The sequence below is a fragment of the Artibeus jamaicensis genome, unplaced genomic scaffold (genome assembly GCF_021234435.1).
Source record: "Artibeus jamaicensis isolate MK-2021 breed Jamaican fruit bat unplaced genomic scaffold, CSHL_Jam_final contig_685, whole genome shotgun sequence".
Taxonomy (NCBI): Eukaryota; Metazoa; Chordata; class Mammalia; order Chiroptera; family Phyllostomidae; genus Artibeus; species Artibeus jamaicensis.
The window spans coordinates 25,951,037-25,967,494 of NW_026521924.1; the positions used below are offsets into that span (position 1 = coordinate 25,951,037).

Sequence of the window (16,458 nt, forward strand, 5' to 3'; positions counted from 1 at the left end):
ATTACTCTCACCCAACCAAAGGCATCTCTTTTACTAGGCGTCAGAGCCCGAGAAGGCTGAGGACCAAGCCTGAGGTCTCCTTCTCTGGGAATCAGGATCAACCAAATCACAATTAGTTCAGGAGCAAGATGAAGACCTATACTTTGTTAACTCACCCTTCTGTTTTTCCCTTTTCACCCGTAAGTTTTTCTGGCTCTTGGGATTCCTTACTTTCTGGTTGGGTTATTCCCTGAGGTTTTTAGTTCCCTCTGATAAAGCCCAACCCAACTCTGATGAGCTGAAGGGAAAGATTTTTGTCCACAGTTGGGTGGGGAATGCCAGGTAGAGAGCCTGGTCATCTGGTGGACATAGACAGCTACACGGGACAGTGTGGAACAGGCCGGTGGGTCCTGACAGATCCCTTCAGTCTCGTATAGTCCCACCTTCACTCAACAAACAGTTGTTTAAGGTTCAGCTTGTTTCTGGGCTCTTTGTGGGCATCAGGCTATGAAGATTCTTCTTTCCAGGGATCATTAGGTATGAGGAATGACCCAGTTCAAAGGTTATTGAGTGGGAGTTCCCCTTACTTAGGAGTTGGCACTGTGGCCCATCACCAAAGCCAACAGGCCCTACATACCGTCCATTGCAAATGGGAGCCGGATACTTTCCCTCCAAAAGGTTTGCTAAAGGGGGAAGAACTGGCCAAAAAGGGGCAATTCCTTAGCCAAAACATCACTTTCTTTTTTTTTGCCCATTTAATTAATAATCCTGGGGAAGGAGGAATTCTCTGGCTTTGTTGAGGATTATGTGTTATGGTAGAAGATGATACTCCCCAATTTAAGTGTGAGTCTCTTATGAAGATTGAAAGGTGACTGCAAGAAAGAATACTGGGATGCCGTTCCCCAGTGTGGGGGGGGTCTACTTGGTAGTGGACTTGCTGGTGTCCCCCTATGCCTACCTGAGCAGGGGAGAAGAGTGGTGGAGAGAGGGGTCACTGTGGAGCAGCTGGCCAGGATGCGCAAGTTTCTCTAGGTCAAGTGGACCCTGCTGTAGTTAGCCAGGCTTTCTGATATCATACCAAGCTGTCCGACTGCTGAGCAAGAGGGTTTCTCCAGTGGCAGGAGCCGAGGTGATGGGGCAAGGAAGGGAGCTCACGGCTGAGCTGCACGTCCCCTGCCAGAGACCCAAGAAACTTATTCACGTGCCCCTTGACAAACCATACATGGACACTTGTCACTCTGGGTTGGCTGGGGGAGCAGGGTTGGCCAAGAGGGAGAAGGTAATTGCAGAGGGCTATTCCCACTCCATCCTCTCAATATCAGTAAGGGGGCATGTTCCCTCCCCTCTTTTATCCAAGCAGGCAGGGACCCGACTCAAGTCAACCCTTGGAGGAGTAAGGGAGAAGATAAAATGAGATTTAAATTGAGTTTGGGAATAAAGCTATCAAGGATGGAGGTTTAACAACAGAAAGTGATCCAAAAGTAATGCAATCTGCCCAAGATGTCATTAAGGGGTGGAAAAGGGAGAGTCAACACAGCAGGGCTGAAGGCCGAGATTAGGGGGAGGCAGCTTCATTATCACGCCCCACCGAGTTGAGTCGCCTCAGTACACTGGTTTCGCGAGTAAACAGAATAATTGAAACATGTTCGGTAGGGTTGGCATCTTGCGGAGGTAAGCAGCCACAGGTTCTGAGAAAGCACGAGGTGGGGAGGGGGAAGCGCGCACATCCCGGGATGGCTGTTGGAGAGGGCTTTCCAAAGAAGGGGCACCTGCGCTGAACCTTGAAGGGTGAGAAGGGCTTTGTCCAAAAAAAGGAGAGTGGAGAAGAAGAGCTTTCAGGGCAGAGGTGACAGCACCATCTGGAGCAGCAAGATAAAGGCAGAAAGGACAGTCAGACAGCAGACCAGGAGTCCATGAACTTGGGCCCTGCAAACTTAAGGGGTGAGGGCTCTGGGGAGTTGTTCAAATCTGAGAGCAATACAGTGGGGTTTGCATATTACAACCGTTTTGTCACTATGCACTGGACCTTCAGGCATACTTCTTACCCATTCACCTGGCCCTATGACTCCCAACGCCCCTATGAAGGCCATGTTCTCTGTGATTCCCAAATCCCGGGCCCCTACTCTTTTACTGCCCTTGGCTCTACTCCCATCACGGAATTCTCCATAGTTCTCTTTGATGGGACTATGCGACATTGCCACCCTCCCCACAAATCGTCTTCTCTCTTTCCTCCTCCAACAGACTCTTCCCAGCCAAGAAGATTCTTCGCCTTCTCTGGGCCGGTTCCTGCTAGCACACATTTCCTCGAGATACGCGTAAACTAAAATATCTTCCCTTTATCCTATCTGGTCTTCACCACATGGGGCAACCCACAGGCTACTATTTATTCTTTTACACATTAATTTAAGCTGCTTTAATTGCTGCTCTGATATGTTTTATATAACATAATTAATGTTTTAATTCTGTGTACTTGCTTCCCAAGGCAGTTTTATGAAGGGCCCAATTTTGAAATCAAGCAAATAAAGAATAAGTATCGGCTGAAGTTATCACAGTGACGCCCTCGCCTCACACCTCCCCGAAGGAATTACAACCGTGCCTGTGTCTTTGAAGTGGCTTAAAAAGGGAAGTGCTACTTTAATGTTCTCTTCATCCTGGGCCACTTTGGGTGGCTTTCGTGAAGTCCTCTGCAAGCCAATTTCAAGTGCCCCTCCGCTGTTGGTATCTGACTACCAGCCCGAGGTCTGTGTGGCAATGACCAATCTTTTGCAGTTTCTGTTTTCACTTTTTTCCTCATGGAGGCAGTGATTAGAATGATAAGCTACTGAGCCCAGTCCCTCCCTCATTCATTCAGCAACTATATACCGGTGTTCTGTTACCCACAGAATTGTGCCTAAGACCGGGACAGATCCAGTCCTGTCTTTAAGGAGCTCACAGTCACATGTGGCCGGGCAGGTAGAGTTATAGCCCAGCACGCTAATGCTGTGGGAACACAGGGAAGGGGTAAGGTGGGGCGGAATATGTGCTTGTGTCTCAGAGAGTGAGGAGGAGACTTAACAGGAGGTAAAAATTTAAATTGGTTCCAGAAAGAAGAAGGGAAGGAAGAATACAGCAAGACACAGTCCAAAAAAACAGTAAGAAAAAACAATCATGTGTTTGGAAAATTGAGAGGTGAGCAAGGCTGAAGCCAGTATACATGGGAGGACATGCAGGGAGCGGGTGGGGAGACAGGCTGGGACTGAGTGAAGAAGGGCTCCCTCTTCAAGCAGGAGCTGCAGCTATCCCGAGGGCATTAGGGGAGCCCAGAGGGGTTTTGACAATTTTTAGGTAGTGGAGTGTCCCGATCAGATTTATAAAGGTAACTGCAGTATGAATTAGAGGGAAAGAGAGAGAGAGAATGTTAGAGTTGTCTGGCATAGAGTAGGGGCTCAATGATACTTATTGAGTAAGTGAGATTGTTGGGACAGCCCCAGTGAACGGTGATGAGCCTCTGAATTCGGGTAGCAGTGGAGGTGACGAAAAAGAGGGCATGGATTCCAGAGGTGGCCCTCTGCGTCAGAAGCCAGGAGGGTGGGGTGAGCAGCCCCTCCTCTTCCACCCTCCCAGCTCTGCACACCTTGACCTTTTGGCCTAGCCCAGAAATTCAGAGCCACCCGACCACCGTGTAGCTCAGATTCTTCGTTTCACTGGGGGAAAATTTCAGTCAAGGAATTTCAGCTCATCAGTGGTAGAACCTGGACAGGACCCCAGGGGTCAGGGTGTTGGCCATGGGCCGCAGGGCAGAGAATGTTAACACTGGTTCCAGAAAGGCTTGGAGGGCCAGGACCTGGGAAAGACAGGTACAAGGGTGTGTGTGTTCCTGCAGTTCTCAAGAGGGTCTGAGTCTCCTACGATTCTCAAGGGGCCCTAAGATCTAAACACTTAGAGCAAAGGGCTGTCTGCTCTAAGCGCTTAGTGATGGATGGAAACTGGTATGGAATAGAATCTGGTGGCGAGGGCGTGGCGCATGGATGCCTGGGTGCATGGGTGGACGGAGGCGAGGCTAGGACGCTGTACGCTCAGGAGGGAATTTCCTTCGAAAGAGAGAGAAACTCAGTTGGGAAATTGCCCTCCTCCCCACAGCCCAGCTGTGGCCTTCCCGTTCTCTGGGATGCGGGGAACTTTCTCAGGCCTCTCCACTTTCGATGGGGACGCTTTCGGTTCTGCTGGGATTCCCGCAGGCGGCGGGGGAGAACCCTGGGCATCCCTGTAGTGTCTTCCCAGCACCCGTGGGGATCTTTCTTCCCTTCCTTCGCCACCCACCCTCTTCCCCGGGAAGTCGGCTGGTTCCTTCCTCTCTTCAGACTAGCCTTTGTAGTTCCCGAGGCTAAGGAGGAAAAGCTCTTCCCAGGAACCTCACCCCCCTTTGCAGCGCGTCCTTAAACTGAGTTGGAGAATTTAGACTCCAGGGAACATCCCGGGGGAATCCCTGGCAGCTGGTGGCCCGGAACTCCGCCCACCCCAGAGAGGCTGGCCACGATTGGTCACCGAAGACCACACCCCTTCCATGGGCGCGGCCTGGGGCTGGAGCCTGGGAGTTACTAGAGACCCCTACGCTGAGCCGCTTCCCTCCGCCTGCTTCTTACCTCGCCATGGTTCTTCTCCCTCGGCAGAGTCTCCTCGTGGGCTTCTTGTTGACCGCCGTGAGTTGAGCTTCTGCTCCGACCCTACGGGGGAATTTGGGATTTGAGAGAGGGGAGTGGGAAGGGAAGCAATACTTGGGGGGAGGGACCTTTCTAGCTTGATTTTGCTGGGGACAGAAGCGGTGGGTAGAAGCTGGGTAAGGAACCCCGGGGTCCTGGCTGAATGAGGTGGGCTGCCTCTCTCTCCCCCCAGGTTGGGGTTCCAGGTAGTCCACAGAGGGTGCGAAGTGGGGACACTGTGGGGAAAGTGCCTGGACAGCGTGGACGGGGTTGGGGTTTGGGGAGCCTCAAGGCTTCATCTGGCCAAAGGGCTGGCGTCTGGGTTTGCCTGCGAGGCTGGCCTAGGAGCAGTGGGAAGGGAGGCGGGACAAGGGAAGCGGCGGGTCTGGCTTGTTTCCTGTCCCTTACTCATGTGGACAGATGCCAGCCTCTGAGACTGGTTATCTCCTTGCCAGCAGAGGCTGCCTTCTTCCAGGGCATCTTGTGGGAACAAGGGGTCATGCAACCTAGGAGGAACACTCAAAGCTGTATGTCTCTGTGTTCTGAATTTAAGACGACTTGGGGAACCTCTGGGGCAGATGAACAGTCCATGGGACCCAAGAAAGGGTTTCTCCCGGCACAATCAGAAGGGCTCAGAGATGCCCAGTCAAGCATGTCTCCGGGATTTTCAGAAGCCCACACTTGTCTCACTTTTTGTTTAAATGTATTTTTGTAGTTCCTCATTCTGGAGGCTGGGAATCCCCCCCAAGTACCTTACTCTCTCATTCCAAACCCTCTGGTGACCCCCTGCTTTCAAGGGCTGTAGTTTCTGGTGTGAAGTCTGAGCCGGAATCACCCATGGAGTAGGTAGCAAGGGAAGAGAATCTGTGGGGAAGCTACTTTGGTCCCAGAACTTTCAGTTTCACTCTGAGCAATGACACTTAGGGAGAAAGGAGACAGGAGGGGGGTGGAGCTGGAAAGAGGAGCATTCTTGTAGGAGGGGGTGGAGGAAGAGCTAGGGATGGGAGGGTGAAGGGTGATTTGGGCTTCTCAAGAGCAGGCTCACATTTTTGGCTCCAGGTAGGACTGGGCTGTGGCAACAACAGCAGAAGCTCTTTATTGAGAGTTTCCTGTTTTTCAGGCTCTGAGGAAGTGCTTTCCATGAATTCTCCGTCTGTTTTCCTTCAACTCCCCATTATACAGATGAGCACACTGAAGCCCAGAGAGAGGACATGTCCTGCCAAAATTCTCATGGCTAGGTGGAACTTGGGTATAAATGTCCACCTGCCTGGTTCCTGAGCCTACCTCTCAGATGGTGAGAGTCTCCAAGCTTTGGTCTTGAACTCCTTTGTCTCAGAAGGACCAGAGCTATGGAGTGGGAACTGGGGGGTGACGAACCTTCAGAGGAGGAGTTACGCTTCCCCTGTGTTTGAAAATGGCCAAAAGGGCTTTCACTGCCCTGGGAGTGTGGCGGGGTGGTCCCCAGGGCTGCAGGGAGGACAGTCACAGGATGCATGCTGTCATGATGGGGCAGCAGCCTTTTCCACTTCCTTCCCCATTTGGGGTAAGATGAGTTTCTGTACATCATGGCTGAATGAGGGCCACCAGTGAGCTAGTTAACCAGGGTGTGGGGCATCCAAGCAGATACTCGTACACGTATCAACATTAAAACTGCCAGGGAATGTTCTAGACACTGTGCCAGGCTACAGATGTACATTCTTTCTCATCTTCAGACCTGATCTGAGGGGCAGGTATTGTCGCTCCTGCCGGAGAGAGGTGGAAACTAAAACTAAGAGAAACAACATAACTAGTAAGAGTTACAAAGTCAAGGTTGGAGCCTTAAGCTGTTTGTCTCTCAAACCCGTGCTGCTTTCACTGGCTGTTCCCCAAATGTAGAATGATTGTGGGGGGCACACACACAGAACTAACCAACAGACATTCACTTTACAGTTCTGTTTAAAGTCCTTCTGGTTTTTCTTCAAGGAAGAAGTCTCTGGAGCTAGAATGTATTTTATACCTCTCAAGTGCTTACTACTTCTCCTTTTACAACAAAAATTAAGAGCAGACCCGGATGGAGGGCTATTGTCGAGCAAAGCAACTGGTTGGGGGTTCATAACTCTGTTTTATTGCTGCTGAATTTATTTTTAGGGTCACCTTTTATTTACGAGAAGTGAGACTGGTTCTCCTCTCATGGCAGTGACGCAAGTGTTACATTTACATGGAAAAGAAATGTATTTAAATTTAGTGAGAAGTAGTGAGCAGCATGGGTGGTACCTGGATGTAGTAAAAATGCAGGTGAGACCCAAGTTGATGGAGAGAGGGAGGGAGAATGTTGAGATCTGACTTCTCACTTGGTGACTCTCACAGTGAAACCCTGGGCAGGTGACCCAGCCTCCCCGGTCCTGAGTCCCACCATCTGTAAAGTGAAAGAGTGGTTTTAGCTTTCCAGCTTCACCAGTTTCCTGGCATCTCGTGAGGGAGGGGTTGGAGGGAGAAAACACGTTGAGGCTTGGAGGGGGGAAGGGTTGGGGAGCAGAAGAATGGAAGGAAGAGACCAGGTGCTAAATATAGCCCCAACCAGGACCAGGACCAGGACCAGCCAAAGTCAGCCAGCGGCAAGACTCGGGGGGGAGGGGAGGGTGCTGGGGTCCTCGTGTGCTTTTGAATCTTAGTGAGGAGGAAAGACTCAGTAGTCACACAGGAAGATCCGTTTAATTCAGAGACTATTATGGGGTTGCAGTACAGTCACTTTCTAAAATACCAGAATGATTCTCTGGGTGAGAATCATATCAGCTGGTGGTTTAGTTAGAAAGAAACACACCAAGTAATGGGCAGGCTGCATTTTTCTCTCCTTTAAACTTCCACTTCCATTCTAACCCCTGTCCCAGCTGATTTTCACCTTCCCGCCAAGGAGGCTGCAGCAGAGATTTCAAGATCCCTTCAAATTGCCCAATTCTGTTTTTAGGTCCACCCAGAACCACCCAATGTATGCAGAGAAAACCAATACCTAGTAAACAGCCAGTGCTGTAATATGTGCCCGCCAGGTGAGACGCCGACCCTCCAGCCCCACTGTGGGACCCCTCTTGCTTTGCTGGCAGATGCACGTCCATGTGTCATCTGTAGACTTGAGTCTTAAATGACCCCCGGGATTTCCTACTCACAACCTGCTGTGATAACGTTCTGGGTTCCCTCTCTGCCTACCCAGGACTAGGGTTCCTATATCTGCCCTGCCCACCCCCTGCACTTGACCATGAAGCCTGGAAGGGTCTGAGACTGTTACCTTTGAATCCTCTGCCCCAAAGCCCTGCCTGATGAGTTTTTGGTACTTGTCTGATTCACTGGGTTGGTTGGAGCGGCCTCATTTCCTGATGCTTTTTCCAGGAGACAAACTGGTCCAGGATTGCACAGACACCATGCTCCCAGTATGTCATCCTTGTGGAAGAGGCGAATTCCTGGAGACCCCGAACAACGAGAGATACTGTCATCCACACAAATACTGCGACCCCAGTGCGTGGGCTGCTGGGGAAGGGGAGCTTGGGAGCTGGGCTGATATTCCAGCGCATTCTTGACAGTGCAGCCATTCTGTTTTGTTTTTTAATAGCCAGGGTCTGTTTTGATTGGTTGGAGTCTGGGTTGTACTGGTTGTTAAGTAAGTGGATAGCTATCCTGGCTCGGAAGACGGCCTAAGAACAAAGTAGAGCAGGAAGTGTGAGGAGTGGGGCCCTGAGAGTGGCCAGCAAGGGGTTCCCATCCTTCCTGCCCATCTCCGCACAGACCTAGGACTCCAGGTGCAGACGGAGGGCACCACGAAAACAGACACGGTTTGCATGTGTCATGAAGGCCAACACTGTGTCAATGACAACTGCGACAGCTGCGCCCCGCACAGCCCCTGTCCTCCTGGCTTTGGGGTCAAGCAGATCGGTAAGTGGCCTGAGAATTAGCTCTAGAGGCTGGAGAGAGGAGCCGAGGGCGGAAGGCAAGGGGCTGGGCCATGGGCACCCTTGAGAAGTGATTCCCTCCAGCCCCGGAGGTGGAGGGGATGCAGACTCCAGGCTACAAACATCAGTATGTCCCCTAGAGGGATTGGGAAGCGGACCTCTCTCATTCTGCCTCCTGCCATGGTATCTGCCTCGGGAGGGTCGTGGGAGAACCCTTCCTAGGGGCTGGAGCAGTTGGGGGAGGCTGAGCGCTGGGGCAAGAAGGCTTACGGCAGAAAGATCTTGGCCTGCCTGTCCACAGGTTCTCTGGAGAGCCAGACCAGTGGTCTACGGTGATGATTAATGCTTCCTTCTCCCTCCCAGCTACACAAGTCTCTGATACCATCTGCGAACCCTGCCCAGTTGGTTTTTTCTCCAATGTGTCATCTGCTTTTGAGAAATGTCATCCTTGGGCAAGGTATGAGAGCTCATCCCTTGTGTTGCCTGCCCCCAGAGGGCAATGGGGTCCCCTTCCATTATATCTGGCCACCTGCCCTCCAGCCCCAGCTCCCCATGTCCACACACACTCATGTGCTTGTAAAACATGTGACTTTGGGGACAACCAACCAGATGGGCACTTCTTAGCATTTTCTTGTCTGCTGTCTCTTGGTGGTAATAGATGCTGTTGATCTCTCTGTCTTTCCTGAAACTCTCTTGTCTTGGGCGCATTGTGACACCTCTCCTACTCCCCTCCTGCACTCCTCCCCTCTCCTCTGTAACTGTTTTTCCGAGGCCTTCGTTTTGCTGTGCTGTTCAATCACGTTGCTGCCTCCCCTGGACCGTCTCGTCCACATCCATGGCTTCAAGCTACCATCCCTCTCAGGTGATTCTCAACCAACATCCCTTGTCTAGATTTGTCTCCTGGGTCCCGGGCTGTCATATCCAACTGCCGAGGGGACACTTCCATGCAGATGACCCACAGGCACCAAATGGCCTCGCCTTCCTGTTCCTCTCGTCCTCTGTGAAAGCCACCACCATGCTTTTGGGACTTGTCCTCTGGTCGCCCACCTCACCTCCACCCCCAGATCAGCTACCAGGTCTTGTCCACCTTGCCTTCTAGGTGTCTGGGGACTCCTCCTTCCCACTGTCTCGGTGTTGCCACTTTAGCTTGGGCCTCAGCACCTCGGTCTGGGTGATGCCTCAGCCTCCTCACTGATGCCCCCACATTTAGTCTTTCCCCGTCATCCGGGTCTCCATGTACTCACCAAAGCGAGTTTTCTGCAGCTCATTTTGGATCGTACCCCTCCCTGGTTAACATCCTTCACGGCTTTCCGGGCCTTTGGGACAAAACCCGCACTCTTTTGCAGGCTCCGACCTTTCAGCTCCGTGTCCTGACCTCTTCCCACGCCTGCTACGTGGCAATCCCCTCAGCACACCACCAGTCTCTTTCATCAAGCTCTTTGCCTGGAATGCCCTTTATGCATGTCCCATGACTGTTCACATTTAATTTTTTAAAAAATGGGTCAGACAGGCACACAGGGATCTGCAGTAATCCGTCTCCTCTTCATCCCCATCCCTCAGCCACCCATTTCTCCCTGGAGGCAAACATACCATTCCCTGTGTGCTCTTTCAGAGACCAACATACAACACACACATCTGCATGTGCAAACACATATTGCCCACACAAATCACAGCATGTCATACATACTTTGTTGTTTACCGCAAACTCCTTAAATTTAGAGACTTGTTTTTTCCCCCTCCCACTGATGCACCCCTTATGCCTAGAACAGTGCCCAGAACATAGTAGGTGCTCAGTAAATTGTTAGCGATAAATGTTGATTGCTGCCTGGCGGCAGGTTGGGGCAGCAGGATCAGAGCACTGGGTTCCAACCTCCCTGCGGCCCAGAGAGCGTGTGGCCCTGTGCAGGTGTGGGACCCTCTGGAAAAGGGAATGACCTTTGTCTCACGAGGTTTGAGGAGGAGGCATGTGAACATGTTTTGTGAGCTCGTAAGCACTCTTCTCATGTACGACTCTGCTCATGTACGTGTTCTCTTGGAAGCTTCCCTCTCCCCCATTTTAGATGTTTTTCTCTGTGACGTCCTTCTCTGACCGCTCCTCACCGGTCCTCCTGGGACCACAGTGGACTGGGTCTTCTCATATCTGGACTCTTGCAAAGGCCTCTGGCCGGCTGCCCTCCTGTGATTTCTCCTCCTGTGAGCTCTTTGGCCAACAGAGTCCTCTCACTATTTGGACATCTGATTGCATATGGATGGGACTCACCAGTTGGGTCCAGTCAAAAGCTTCGTGGCTAATTATCAGTGATCTGGTTCTAAAAACCCAACTTTCCGAGGTTCCCTGATGCCCCCTGGCACATCACCGCCCTAATCTCTGTATCACACTGTCCTGCTTCGCAGGCAGATGCCCCTGCTCTGAAGTTTATGGTCTTCAGGGCCCACTCAGCCCTAACTTCCCCGGGGAGGTCTTTCTGGATGTCCCTTAAGCCAGAGGTTCTCAACTGAGCAATTTTGTCCCCCAGGGGACATATGACAATATCTGGAGACCACACTGGGAAGGGTGATGCCACTGATACCTAGTGGGTAGAGGCCAGGGATGCTGCTAGACATCTTACAGTGCACAGGACAGAGTTATGTGGCCCAAAGCGTCAGTAGTGCTGAGGTTCAGAAGCCCTGCTTTAAACCAAACAGATCACTCCTCCATTCCTGCTATTGAGGATTTCATCTCTTCTTGGAACAGCTCCCAGCTCACCTGAGCCCATATCACAACGCTTGGCACTCATTAGAGACTCTCCTGTTATCCCCCCTTCAAGATGTGTAATAAGCTTTTCTCTGCACTCATGAGTTCCAGAAGCACAGAGTCAACATCATAATGAGCAAGCGAGGGTGCACATAATACGTGCTCAGTGAACCTGGACTTGGTGGTGGTCGATGGTCTCTCCCTCTGGGGTTGGAAATCTTATGGCTGGGGAAACTTAATGTTTTTTTTTTCTCTCTCTCTGTATGTGTGCACATGTGTGTGAACACAGTTGTGAGATCAAAGGCCTGGTGGAGCGGCGAGCAGGGACTAACAAGACCGATGTCCTCTGTGGTGAGTCCTGGGGAATGAGTCCTGGCAGCAGGCTGGGAAGGTAGGGAACTGAAGGGGGAGACTGAGGCACATAGACACAATGGGTGGGAGGTGGAGCAAGAGGAGGAGGCGGTTTGGAGTTATGGCATCTCAGCTCTGCCACTTAGGGGTGTAGCCTGGGCAAATCATCTCCCCTCTGCAGCCTCGACTTCTTCGTCTGTAAAATGGGATGATCACAGCACCTCCCTTAGTAGGTTGTGTAAGCATGAGGCATGGGCTCTTGTACTTTGAAAGTGCTCTGTCAAAGCTCTTCTGCGCCCCCTGCACTTACGGTGCTCTTTCAGGGGCCTCAATTTTGATTTCACAGTGAGGAAGTTGGTCTCCAGCCCAGGCCACAGATTCGAATAACTACAGGGCTTAGGCAGGTGGCGTTAATGAGCAACAAAGGTCAGAGGCGAGAAAAGTGCTCTCTTTGCTTTTTCTTAACCTTCATTTTCCTTTTGGAGTGGCTGGGGCTGGAGCAAGGTGAGCCACGCCCTGGCCCTGGGCACCTATTTAAAGGGGTGCCAGAAAAAAGCAGGTAACATCGAGATAACATCTTGGTGCAACATTTAAAAAAGAATCCAAATCAATGCAAAAAATAACCCATCAAGAACAAAATACAACATTTTAACTAAAGACGTGATCCAGCCCTGCACATCCCCGCCTAACCTGCCTCAGCCTAACCCTGGCCCTGGATCCGGGAACACTTTATTTAAAAAACACGCAGCCAGCCTGCAGGCCTTAATATGATGATTTCATTATTTAAACCATGACATTCAAATATGACTTACCTTGATTACTGAGTCTTTTGGCGCCCCCTTAAGTTTTGTCCTGGGCATATGCCTTACCCCAGCCCCCAGCCTCTTGGTCTCTCCGTCTGGTTTTTCATCTTCCCCTTTGGAATGGAGACTCGGGTACAAGACATACTTGAATTCCCCCTCTGTTCTCCTATAACAAAGGCGAGAGTGCAGATGTAAATGATGCTGGACCTGAGGACTGGGCAGAGGGTAGGGAGGGCCGGGGAGTGTGGCGAGCGGTGGAGATGCCCAGCACCTCTCCGTCCTGGCCTGTGAAGACCCGGGCTGCTGGCCCACTGGGGCTACATCTTCACGCTTCTCAGAGAAATCAGACGCCTACATTTTCAATAGGCAATCTCCTCCCCCAATGAAAATGTTTATAAAGATTTAAAAGAATGTGCTGATTATACCGAAGACACCTGCTGGCCATGTTTTATCAGGGCCCCCTGTTTGGAACTCCTGCTGTTGCTGAGCTCAGACATGGAGGGATTTCAGAGTCTGGTTAAGGTGCAGCGGCTTTGGGCAGGGGGGAGCGAGCTGTCGCTGAAATTGTGATTTCTTCAGATTCCCAGGACCGGATGAGAGCCCTGGTGGTGGTGCCCGTCCTCATGGCGGTCCTGCTAACTGTCCTGTTGGTGTACGCCTGCATCAGTGAGTCCCCAGGTGGGAGGTGATGAGGGAGGCAGGCGGGGAGAAGGTAGAGGGGACCTGGCTACCTCTTTCCTGATCTAGTCTCATTGACTCCCCACCGCTTTACTTTTTCTCTCTAGAAAAGGTGGCCGAGGAGGCAAACACCAAGGTAGGTTGCCCCTGGGAACCGCCTCTGAGTTTGGGCAAACTGGACAGAAGATAGACTCACTGTTTACTGCATGGCAGTAAAACTGATCCAGGGCCTGCCCTGTGGTCAATGTGGCGGCCACGGAACTGGCCACTGCCCCCGCCTCCAGCCATGTGCTCCAGGGCTCCACCCACAAACTCCCTCAGGGCCAACCTTTAGCATCCTCACAGCTCACCTCTCCACAGAGCTGTCCAGGTGCCACTGTCAATGTTAATGGTGTCATTGGCTGGTCTTTCCCAGCATTCAGTGTGTGGGGTACCACTTTGGGGCCTTGGTGCAGGAACCCCGGGCCAGACTGGAGGGGCAGCTCCTTGAACCCACTGGAAGCTTCTCGACACCCTCAGTGTGGCCAGCAGGGGGCAGGAGGCACCCATGGAATCGGCCCTGATTTGGGAAAGGGGAAGGGGCTTGGGAAGGACCCCCCTGCAGGGAAGGGCTCCTCAGAGGTGTTACTGGGGGTAACCTCCTCCTGTGACTCACCAGGCCTTCCATCCTAAGGGCAAAGGGCAAGATCCTGTGGAGATGGATGATTTTCCTGGCCTCCTCCCCAACCATCCGGTGCAGGAGACCTTACACGGGTGCCAGCCGGTCACGCAGGAGGATGGCAAAGAGAGCCGCATCTCGGTGCAGGAGAGACTGTGAGGCCGTGTGTGCGCAGGAGCGTGGCAGCCTGGACAAACACGCGTGTAGCCGGGGAGCCTGGAGCTGCAGCTGCGATGATGTGAGGGCCCCTCTGCCCGCGCCGCTGTGGCTCAGAAACATTCACTTTGGGACAGGAACCTCCCACTCCAGCCTGGAGCCTATTCCATCTCCCAGCTTGCTTTGAAAGATGGAAACAAAACTTTTTTTCGGGGGGGGGGAGTGGCCAAATAGTGATCCCATCAAACCCTCCAAGCCAGCAGTTCAGTGCCCATGTGGTTCCTCCAAGCCCAAGGGACATCTACATGCATATCATTACAGTGCTGTTTGTGACAGCGAACAAATGGAAGCCACTTAGCTGTTCATCAGCAGGGGACTGGTTAAATAAAACTGTAATATATTTATGCGACAGGATCTCAAAAACACTGTCATAGGGGGAAAAAAGCAAGCTGCAGAGTGATGGGCACAAAAAATTTCTTTAAAGCACATAGCCACAAATAATATATTCTATCGCCTATGGGTGTGTGTAGAAACATACATGCACGTGTGTAAGTATAACCAGGGTTCTGCAAAGATACACGGAAAATGCACAGCTGGACAAGCCGTCATGTCTGGGGTGGGGAGGAGGCTCTGGGGGAGGGCTGGCCAAAGAAGATCTGACTTTCCCATAAGGCTTCATTTCTTTCCTCGCAAAAGGAGAGTGAATTCACATAACTGCTTATGTAATTAAAAAGTCATCCAACATGTACAAAGAAAAGCGGGGGTGGACATGCCGGGTGACACAAGCTGCCTGCTTTGCTGTCGGCTCCCAGAAGTAGGGCGCTGGTAGAGGGTAAATAAGAGTGTCCCCAGGCCGTCACCCTCTGTGTGTGCTCACGCGTGGTGCCGTGTTTGCAAAGGGTTCTCTGTATTTCATTCATGTTCACGAAAACAGCCTCAGGGTCAGGCGGGACCTGCACCCCTCCCTCTTCAACAGAGGTGGTAACAGGCCCCAGAGAGGTGCAGTGACCTGCCTGTGGTCACACAGCAGTTCGTCATCCCAGTGCCACTTAGGGCTCCCCGCTCCCGGTCCTGCGCTGCTTCGCCCAGACCTCCTGATCTCTGGAACCCAAATCCGTGGCTCCTTCCCGAGGAGATCTTGGGCCTCCCACCTCCTCCTGACCTCCCAACTGCTGCAGAAGCTGCTGCTTCTCGGTCAGATGGCACCCCCTTCCCCCCCAGCAGTATCTTAGGATAAAAATAACCATCCTGTTCTCTTTTCTTGCTGTGCCAACTGAGGGGGCGCCTAGCCAGGAGGAGCAGCAGATGGAGTAGGAGCAGAGGGGAAGAGAGGGGAGGGGAGGAAGGTTTTAGGACAAGGGGAGAAGGAAGAGCCATGCAAAGACCTGGCATGAAGATTGAGATTCCTCGCATGGATGGAGCCGGGCTGGTTTAACCCAGGGATCGCAGCCCCTCCCCCCACTCTCCACAAGAAGCTGCTTTGGATTTCCCCGATGATGTGTCCTATTGACTGGAGGGGGGAGGGCAGAGAGGGCTTGTCCCCGATGGAGGCTGTGAGGACAGTTGGGAGTCAGGAGAGGTGCACCTGGCTTGGCAGGCTTCCCGGAAGAGCTTCGAGAACCATTTGGATGCACCAGGTGGAGGTATTGAGTTTAGAAAGTGGAGCAAAGTGGTGGTGAGGTGGGGTGGGGAGGGGCACCCGAGGGCCTCACCCTCCCCCCTACTGAGGGTCCAAATGCTGGCAGTACTCACCTCCGTGCAGGGCAGTACGGTGGAAAGAGACAAAAGACCCACCCCTCTGCTACCTGTCATCTGTGGGTCACATTTCATCTTTTATCGGCTCCATTTCCTCATCTGGTGAAGGCAGACAGCGCCCGTGGCAGCTGCGGTGGGTGCCTCCTCTGTTTTCCGCCAGGTCAGAGGCTCTCAGTCTCGAGTGTGGATTGGAACCAGCAGAGAGATTGCTGGGCCCCATGGCCAGTGTTTCTGACCACATGGGTCTGGGACAGTGCTCAAGAATTCGCATTTCTAACTAGTTTCCCGGGTGAGGCTGCTGCTGCAGGGACCACACTTTGAGAACTATCACCCTTGACAATTAGATTTCTAGATAAACAGTTGGTTTCCTATTGCCAGCACTTGGGGTCACTTTCCTCTGGCCTTGAAAACATGCTTGGTCCAGGTGTGGGGCAGGTAAGCTACACTTGGGGGAGGTAATCACCCGGAACACTCTCAACCAACTGGGACTGGAAGTCGGAGGGTAAGTGGCCCAGCCTTTTTGCCTGTGGGAGTGACAGATCGGAGGACCAATCTGTACTGTCTCCTGGGTTCCCCGGAGCGATCGAGCCCCAGCCGCCCCTCTGCATTGGCTCCCTTCCCTTCCCTATCTCACTCCCCCCCACCCCCCAGTGGTGCTTTTGAAGTTCAACTTTCGAGTAAACTGCCTGCATTCTTTCCTTGTCACAGAGTCTACTCCTGGGAGAAATCCTCCTAAGAGCCAGCAGAG

General features: G+C 52.3%; 1 protein-coding gene across 3 annotated transcripts; it reads left to right on the forward strand.

Moving 5' to 3' along the window:
- The first annotated feature begins 4,535 nt into the window (after positions 1–4,535).
- On the forward strand, positions 4,536–14,364 carry CD40 (CD40 molecule). Of its 3 annotated transcripts, XM_037164604.2 has the most exons (10): positions 4,575–4,658; positions 5,779–5,952; positions 7,603–7,681; positions 8,019–8,144; positions 8,412–8,558; positions 8,939–9,032; positions 11,599–11,660; positions 13,043–13,129; positions 13,249–13,277; positions 13,800–14,364. In XM_037164604.2, exons 2-10 carry the CDS (start codon positions 5,914–5,916, stop codon positions 13,956–13,958), a joined length of 822 nt encoding a protein of 273 aa, XP_037020499.2. In that variant the 5' UTR covers positions 4,575–4,658; positions 5,779–5,913; the 3' UTR covers positions 13,959–14,364. The 3 variants fall into 3 exon arrangements, with proteins under 3 accessions (XP_037020498.2, XP_037020500.2, XP_037020499.2); XM_037164603.2 differs by lacking the exon at positions 5,779–5,952 and having other exon boundaries at positions 4,536–4,658; XM_037164605.2 differs by lacking the exon at positions 5,779–5,952 and having other exon boundaries at positions 4,536–4,658; positions 13,815–14,364.
- Positions 14,365–16,458: the final 2,094 nt, after the last annotated feature.